Source organism: Puma concolor, unplaced genomic scaffold (genome assembly GCF_028749965.1).
Source record: "Puma concolor isolate L17-30 unplaced genomic scaffold, mPumCon1.1.hap2 unalloc_scaffold_24, whole genome shotgun sequence".
NCBI classification, from domain to species: Eukaryota; Metazoa; Chordata; class Mammalia; order Carnivora; family Felidae; genus Puma; species Puma concolor.
In genome coordinates, this window is record NW_028240230.1 from 341681 (window position 1) to 350630 (window position 8950).

Consider the following 8950-nt stretch of genomic DNA (forward strand, 5'->3'; position numbering starts at 1 on the left):
CACTTCTCTTCTCACCAAATAGCCTTCTGATTATACTTCAGCGTGCCACAGAGGCCTGTCTCCACAGGAGGTAATGCCCAATCATGTAGACACAGATGCCCTATCTATGGAACGGATGTTTTCCTTATTGTCAAGTCTTGACCTGACATTCTGATTTTGATCAATCCTGTGACATTGGTGAGGTGATATTGCCTCCATGTAGAAAGAAGTGCGTTCTCTCTTGATGAGATCAGGGTCTGATTTCTCAGCCTAAGAGCCTAGGAACTAGCGTGGGGTCAGCTTACCATGACCTCTGGGAAGAGAAATCATTGGCCATTGTCCAGTCAGTACTCTGCATCTTGAGGTGGCCTGCAGCCTTTTGCTTTTGGGGAAGTTCTATAAACTCCTATTGCTGTTTTAAATTCCTATGTGGTTTAACCTTGTGTGTATATTTTTTTATGTGGTTTCATTATTTCCTCTCCCTACTTAGATGATACACTTTTTGAGGTCAGAGACCATGCAGTTTTTTTCCTGTAGTGGACAATAATGATGTTCAAAGGAAGAGATGAGGCATTGTGTCAATTTCACAAGGAGGAATAATGCAACCTAATATTTATGTGAAGTAGCCTACAGAGTCCAGCAATAGACAGATCCGTGGGTGACTAGGACTTTTGAAATGTTACCTTTTAGAGGCGCCTGGGTGGCTCAGTTGGTTAAGCGTCCTACTTTGGCTCAGGTCATAATTTCATGGTTCAGGAGTTCGAGCCCTGTGTTGGGCTCTGTGCTGACAGCTCAGAACCTGGAGCCTGCTCTGGATTCTGTGTGTGTCTCTCTCTCTCTTTGCCCCTCTCTCACTCTTACTCTCTCTCTCTGTCACTCTCAAAAATAAATAAACATTGAAATGTTACCTTTTAGTATTCAAATCAGTGGACGAAAATAAATAAGTGGTAGTAGAACAACTGCTTAATTATTTGGGAGGAAAATAACAACAGATCCCTATTTCTCACCTTAAAAAAACATATTTCAGTCAATGTAAAAAAAGAGAAACAAGAACCCGCCCAAGTATTAGAAGAAAATAGAATCAATACTTTTATGATCTTGTGGTGAGAAAAAGCTTTGTGACCTGATACCACATGCAGAAACATTTGATAGATTTGATCGTCTTGTCTGATTTATGCTTGGAATAAACCAGACATCTGATTTAATCCCCACAGTCCTGTGAGGATGATATCACCATCCTTCTTTCATACATAGAAGGGGATCAGCTTAAGGCCCCTGTGGCAAAACCCAAAGCAGAACCCAGCTGTGCCTGCAGTCAGCCTGTCTCCTATCCCACGGTTCCGTCTCCTTCACGATAAAAACACTGACAAATATTTGAAACATTGAAATTCAGTGAAAGCCCTTGAAAGGATGAATATATCTCATATGAAGAGAGTTTTATAAATCAACAGGAAGAGGACAAACAATCCAGGGGATCAAGGGGGCAAGGACTACGATGAACAGGAGGGTGTGGACAGTCCGTCACCATATCTGCCTCATGGCTTATGGGACATGGGTCTTGTTAACAAGGCCTTTTCGCCTCATGGTATAAAAACAGTCTCTGATATTTTCTTCTGTACTCTTATAATATTTGTTGTGATTTATTTATTTTTAATCTGTATGGAATCTGTGTGGTGTTTTGGTACGGTCGAGGTAGGGGATCTAACTTTTTTCCCTTACGTAAAGATCCAGTTACTTTAAAATCTTTTATTGAATGGTTCATTCTTTCTTCATGGATCTAAAATACTATTTTTATCTGGACTCTATTCTATCAATCTGGTTTTCTTTTCCTGTATCAGTATCACGCTACATACTTAACTGCAGTTGCTCCGTAAGAACGTATTTTAATGTCTGCTCTGTGATCTTCTTTTTCATACAGTTTGTAGCTATGCTTGCACATTTTCTCTACCAAATGTCAGCTGGCCAGTTTTTGTTTAAAAAACTGTCTTGGGATTTGAATGGGATTGCCTTGACTTTGTAGGTTAATTTGAAGGGAACTGACATCTTTACACTATTCTGGGAAAATAGTGTCTCACATCATGTATTCGTTTCTTCTTAATGTCCTTCAGAAGAGCTTTAGTGTTTTCATCTCATAGGTCTTACCCATTCTTTGCTAAGTTTATTCCTAGGTACTTTATGCCTTTTTATTGATCATTGTAAATGGGATAATTCTTCCGTTTTTTGATTAATTATTTATGGAACATAGGAAAGTCATTGAGGTTTACATGTTGATCTCTTGATTTTATATCTAGCCATCTTACTGAATTCTCATATTTCTTCCAATAAAATTTTAGTTGATTCTCTTGGGCCTTTTAGTTTGTCTGTAATTTCGTATGCAAATACGTCTTAGTTCTTCCTTTCCACCACTCCATTTTTTCCCAGTGCATCAGTTAGGACCTCCTCAACACCAATGAATAGAAGCAGTGATAACACACATCCTACTCTTGTCCTTGACTTTAAAACAGTGCTGCTGTTTAGGTTTCTGGTAGACACTTTTCTTTTCCTCCTCCCAAGAATTTTTATTAGGAATTATCTGTCGAATGTTATCTGAGACAGTCAGTAAAACGTATTACCAGCTGCACACAAGTTAGGTGTTATTGAAGAGTCAAAGGACTATTAAACAAATTCCTGTCCTAGGAAAAGTTATCCTCTCACTGGGTAGAGAAGACCTAAAATGCAAAGGAATGAATAAAGATTTGGAGGGAGTGGTTATTGTGATGGGTAACTGTGATCATGTTTTCTTCCAAAACAGATTTATTCTCATAGAGCAGCAGCCAAGGAAGGTAAAGAAGGAAGCTCAAGGTAAATATTAGTCTGGCAATCGTTACAGTAGAATTTTAGAACTAGATTTTCAAACTCATCTATTTCAATCCCCTTGTTTTACAGCCAGGAAATCACCAAAGGCAGAAAGAATACATATTTGGCCTAATGCTTTGCCTGGATCCAGCAAAGTTAGCTGCCCAGCCAAACCCGAGTTAGAATGGGACTGGCACAGAGCACCTGCTCACTAGACCTTTAAAGAAAGATCATGGGGGGATGGGGGTGGAAATGTTCAGACCCGTTGCTGCTGGCGGTGGGCATCGGGCCTGGCCACAGACCTTCTCAGAGGCTCTGGAGAAGGGATAGGGAGGGCCAAAAGTCGTGGGGTGAAGGGGCTAGTCTTCAAGCATGATGGAAGGTGGAATACATGAGTCCGTCCTATAGAGTGGGGGGGAGACTTCCTTCTTCCTCCTTCTGGTTTTCGAGGCCCCGCTCTCCATTCCCTTTATCCAGACCCAATAGAATTTGAACTGGGAGAGACCTTAGATAATCATTTATCTCTTCCTTTTATAATAATGAGATGGAGAAGGAGAAAAGGAAGATGTCTTGCCGGACGGTTGTATCACTAGTACCACTAGAACCAGAAAGAAGATGGTTCCTTTCCAGTTGGGCATGTCTCTGACTACACTGTTCTTGGGCTGTGAACTGCATTTTATGTCACAACTCAGTGCACACATACCGTATAGACATAAGTCCCTTCTAAAACAAACTTACCATACACTCTGATTCTTTCTGTTCTGTTTGAGTTTATTATTTATTTGGGGGGGGGGAGCAGAGAGAGGGAGAGAGAGAGAGAGAGAGGGAGAGAGAATCCCAAGCAGGTTCTACACTATCAGCACAGAGCCAGACACAGGGCTCAATGTCACAATCTGTGAGATCATCACTTGAGGCAAAATCAAGACTTGGGCTGCTCACCTGACTGAGCCACCCAGGTACCCCCTATTCCGTTTGTATGCAAAAAGAGTATTTTGTGTTTTAGCGCTAGCCGTGTGTTTTAAGGTGATTTCACGACCCACTCCCTCATCTGCCTGCAGTGTGACAGTCAGTGAGCTAGATAACTGCTGGTTGGACTCAGGCATTCACTCGGTGCGATTCATCTCGTAAGGTAAAGCAGCTAGGAAAATGGAAACACCTCCCCACCCGCCAGCAAATGATGCCTGGGAGGCTAAGCCTGGCGGGGACGGATGTAAAATGCTTCTGGAGAGAGTTAGGTGCTTCTGCCGTGTGGTCACCCAGTTTGTTGACTGCACAAGGGCACTTGGCCAAGGGCCAGAAGGGGAGCAGGGTGAAAATCCTGCCTATACTTCATGTCAAGTTACATGCAAAGGTCTCCCAGGGACACTGTGGGGCCATTATGGACAGACACAGGACAATTCTGAAAGCCCAGCATGTATGGAATTATTTCTGAGATCCCAGGTCTGTGTTGATTTTGCTTGCTAATAAGACTGGAGAAATACATTGTGAGAGGCATGGAAAATGGTACGAATCACTAATTGTCTGTGTGTGTGTTTCCTTCAAGGGGCTTCTTTGGATCTCTGCTGCGTAAGAGATGCTCAAAGGAAAGTGACAGTCAGGTAAATCTGAGGAGGATAAAGTACCGTGGCTGGAGAAGGCAGGGGAAACGGACCTAACATTGTCCTTTCTGTTTTCTAGGAGGGCTTTTTCTGGAGAAGGCGGCCACTTTGGCTTAGGGACATGTACAGACCTCTCAATGCCACACGCAAGAAAAACATGGCACAGAAGCTACACGACAAGGATTCTTCTCATTAAGATGAGATTTTCCACATGGAACTAGGGTACGTGATTGGGGAAGATTTTCTCTAAAATGAGGCAATTATGAAGAGTTGAATTGTTCCTTTCGAGAGTCAAAGCCTTGGCATTCTTCTCCTTTTCCCAGGGAGCCTGGCAAAGCCACAGCAGAGAAGGCCACAGATTCCACTACTGAAGAGCTGGGTGACGAGAGTGAGACACTATGTGAGGTTGTCACAGAGTGAACGCCGTCCTGCCTCAGGCCACCTACAAAGTTTACTTTCCGATACTCGCTTCTCAGCATTGCTTATAAAATACTTTTTCTTCTCATATTGAAATGTATAAATCCATAACCAATTCTAGCCACGTGGTAAGGAACTAAAACGTAAACAGTTCAGAATTTATCTACAGACAACAGGGGCCACGGGCGAGAGAAGCAGGACTGAAGCCAGAGTCCCTCGTGGTAGCCAGGATTTCCGCAAGACACAAATGGGCAAAGTAGGGTGAATGGGGCGTCTTTCCCTCATTTCCCTGATACAGTCAGTCTCTGGAAACCGGACAACATATCTTTAAGGGGCTTAGACTATTAAGTTCATTCACAGCTTATTCTGGTGCTCTCTCCCCTGGCTCACCAAATACCAGTTACTCACAACGCGCTTGACCCCCTGCCCGTAGAGGATCATCTCTTTCTGGCCCCTCCGTGAGGTCTTTGGGGTTGCCAGAGTATTTGGATCGCTGAGCCTACCTCCACTGTCGGGCTGAGGCCTGTCTGTCTTCCCAAGAGCTCAAACTCAGACACAAAATGTGTAGCGGGAAGTAGGGTGTTCCTCAACCTTACAAGCTAGTAGACAATTCCCATTGGGTTTTTGTGTTTGTTTTCTTTAAAAAAAAAAAAAGTCCCCACCCTCAGAGAGCTAGCAGGGAGATGCTGGAGGGTTAGAGTAAAGAATGTGTGAGAGCAGTAATCACCCAGGACTGCCCTGCTCAGGCCTTTATTTCAGAAAACTTATTGGTGGGGGCACTTCCTGTTCACCTGTACCACACTAGCCTCTGCTGACCCCACTGAGGGTCGGATGCGTGCGGCTGGGCTCTCTCCAGTTCAGCCCAGCACCGCACCTACCACTGCTTTCCTACCCAGCTCGGATCAGGGCTGCACGATTCCAAGAGATAATGCAGCACAACGTGCAGAAGACGCAAACATCCCTCCACTTCTGCAGAGGAGGGCGTTAACCAGTCACATTTGGGATGTTGGGAGGAGTCGGGGTGCCTGGGTGGCTCCGTCCGTTGAGCATCCGACTTTGGCTCAGGTCATGACCTCATGGTGTGGGAGTTTGAGCCCTGCATTGGGCTCTCTGCTGTCAGCACAGAGCCCACTTCAGATCCTCCGTCTCCCTTTCTCTCTGTCCCTCCCCCCAGCTCACACACTGTCTCTCAAAAATAGATAAACATTAAAAATAATGAAGTCATCTATACTTTCTGAGTAAATGAATGACAGATTTTAGAAAAAGGACGTCAGAGTCAAAATACAGTAGTGAATAAAAGAAATCCTGAACGAACAAGGTTTGATCATCTCTTTTCTTAATGTCTGTTTATTTTGAAAGAGAGCAAGGGGGGAGGGGCAGAGAGAGAGGGAGAGAAAGAGCCCCAAGCGGGCTCCGTGCTCAGTGTGGAACCCGATGCGAGGGACTCGATCTTACGACCGTGAGATCACAGCCTGAGCTGAAATCAAGAGTCGGATGCTTAACCGACTGAGCCACCCAGGCGCCCCTGACAATCTCTTTACATGCCCCCAAATAAATGCTGGTGGCTTAGCGATAGGTGATGGAATATGGCACCAACCGCTGGCCACCAACAGAGTCCCCCGAGGGGACAGTAGGACTGGGGCACAGCCCAGCAGATTTGGCAGGGTTGGTAGGAACGGTTCCAAGCGGAGTGATTGGCCCATCAGTGCCTCTTTGGCTCTATTAGTTTGCTGCTGCTGGGCAAGGACACCTGTTCTCCGGGTGCCTGCTCCCGTTCCCCCAGCGTTTTAGTGAGAATGGCCCCCAAGTGTCTGTCTCGGTGTGGTGACTTCAGTGAGCCAACAAATAACTGTGTTGAAAGCACAAGACTAGAGAGTAACAGTAATCGGAAGCAGCGGCAGCAGCTAGTTCACTATTTGCTTACTTGGTGTCAAGGCCTGGGTTGGGCGTGTTGCAGTCTTAATTTCGCCCAACAGTCCGTGAAAACATACTTTATTATCCCCATCTGGCAGATAAGGGGACAGGGCTTAAAGGATGTAGGTAACCTGTTCAGGTGCCCAAAGCCGCAAATCCAAAACTGCCAGGTAGGGGTTTAATCCAGGCCTGTTAACTCCAAAGCCTGCTGACGGTTATACTGCCCTGCTGCAGGGTGCAGGGGTACAGAGACGTCTAAGCCATGGTTACCATCAAAGAATCAATAATTAGAACGATGAGGATGGTGGCAGCTACTGTTTGTTGAGCACCTGCTTTGAGCCAGGCGCAGTACCAGGCCCTGTAGTCACTCTTAGGTCACAAGGGCAGAAATTCCTCATGCCAGCCCAAACTCCTTAATGAGCTGGGTGGAGCGGGGGCTGGTGGTGACTTTTTGAATAAGAGAGGTGGACACAGAGACAGAGCTGACGAGAAACCAAGAAGACCCATCTGTGCATAGTTGGGCTTCCCAAAGTGTGGGCCGGGATTCCAGGCAACTCCATTCTCCTATTTTGGAATATTTCCATTAGCGCAAATGTGGTTCATAGAGTGAAGCTTAGAAAATGTTGTTTCTATAACACTACCTCAAATTTGCACAATACTTATTAGTCTCAAATGCCACCCTGCCATATTTCTTTTAATTTTTTTTTTCAACGTTTATTTTTGGGACAGAGAGAGACAGAGCATGAACGGGGGAGGGGCAGAGAGAGGGAGACACAGAATCGGAAACAGACTCCAGGCTCTGAGCCATCAGCCCAGAGCCCGACGCAGGGCTCGAACTCACGGACCACGAGATCGTGACCTGGCTGAAGTCGGACGCCCAACCGACTGCGCCACCCAGGCGCCCCTCTTTTAATTTTTTTAATGTTTATTTTTGAGAGAAAGAGAGAGAGAGCGTGCGGGCAGAGAGAGAGGGAGACACAGAATGTGAAGCAGGCTCCAGGCTCTGAGCTGTCAGCACAGAGCCCGATGCGGGGCTCGAACCCATGAACCACGAGATTATGACCCTCTCTGCCACTCCTCCACTCGCACTCTATGTCTCTGTCTCTTGCTCTCTCCAAAATAAACATTTAAAAAAATTTTTTTAAAACAACAATAAGCATTTATTCCTCAAAAAACATCTTTTTTAATGTTTATTTTGAAGAGAGAACAAGAGAGAGAGTACAAGCAGGGGAGGGGCAGAGAGGGAGACATAGGATCTGAAGCAGGCTCCAGGCTCTGAGCTGTCAGCACAGAGCCCAATGCGGGGCCCGAAGCCATGAATGGTGAGACCATGACCTGAGCCAAAGTCAGACAGACGCTCAACCAACTGAGCCACCCAGGCTCCCCATTCCTCAAAAGTTTTGAGTCAAATTTTTGGGAATATCTTGGGCACTTCTGCCCCTGGGTCTTTGGTGAGATTCTCAAGATACCACAGGGCTGCAGTCACCTGAAGGCTTGACTGAGTCGGAAGGGTCCACTTCCAAGGTGGTTCACTCACTTAACATGGCTGTCAAGGGGGTTGGAGGGAGGCCTCAGATCCTTGCCATATGAGCCTGCCCACATGCTGTTTGACTGAATGTCCTCACAGCATGATGGCTGGGTACCTCCAGAGTGAGTGAGCTGAGAAAGAGAGACAGAAATGACAGAAGGTAGCCTTCCTATGACCTCACCTCAGACGGCACAGAGCAGCATTTAGCAGTGACTTAGTCACTAAATCCAGTTCCCATTCAAGGGGTGGGAATTTAGACCCCACCTTTTAAAGAGAGAAGAGTCGGGGTGCCTGGGTGGCTCAGTTGGTTAAGCGTCTGGCTTCAACTCAGGTCACGATCTCGCGGTCCATGAGTTCGAGCCCCGCGTCAGGCTCTGGGCTGATGGCTCAGAGCCTGGAGCCTGCTTCGGATTCTGTGTCTCCCTCTCTCTCTGCCCCTCCCCCGTTCATGCTCTGTCTCTGTCTCAAAAATAAATAAACGTTAAAAAAAAATTAAAATAAAGAGAAGAGTCAAAGAATTTGTGAACATATTTTATTTTTTATTTTTTTCCAGCACTCATTCAGTAGATCTTTATATTTTTTCAATATATGAAATTTATTGTCAAATTGGTTTCCATACAACACCCAGTGCTCATCCCAAAAGGTGCCCTCCTCGATACCCATCACCCACCCTCCCCTC

The 8950-nt window shown here is 45.7% G+C and overlaps 1 protein-coding gene across 2 annotated transcripts in view; it reads left to right on the plus strand.

Annotated features, from left to right (window-relative positions):
* LOC147571499 (leucine-rich repeat-containing protein 37A2-like) overlaps positions 1 to 4919 on the plus strand; it is a 28306-nt gene extending 23387 nt beyond the window's left edge. For both annotated transcript variants that reach the window (XM_086696326.1, XM_086696325.1), the window contains 4 exons: positions 2771 to 2820; positions 4358 to 4412; positions 4492 to 4634; positions 4736 to 4919. In XM_086696326.1, coding sequence (XP_086552452.1) covers positions 2771 to 2820; positions 4358 to 4412; positions 4492 to 4608 — 222 coding nt within the window. In that variant the 3' untranslated portion in view covers positions 4609 to 4634; positions 4736 to 4919. The remainder of the gene's footprint in view (positions 1 to 2770; positions 2821 to 4357; positions 4413 to 4491; positions 4635 to 4735) is intronic.
* Positions 4920 to 8950: the final 4031 nt, after the last annotated feature.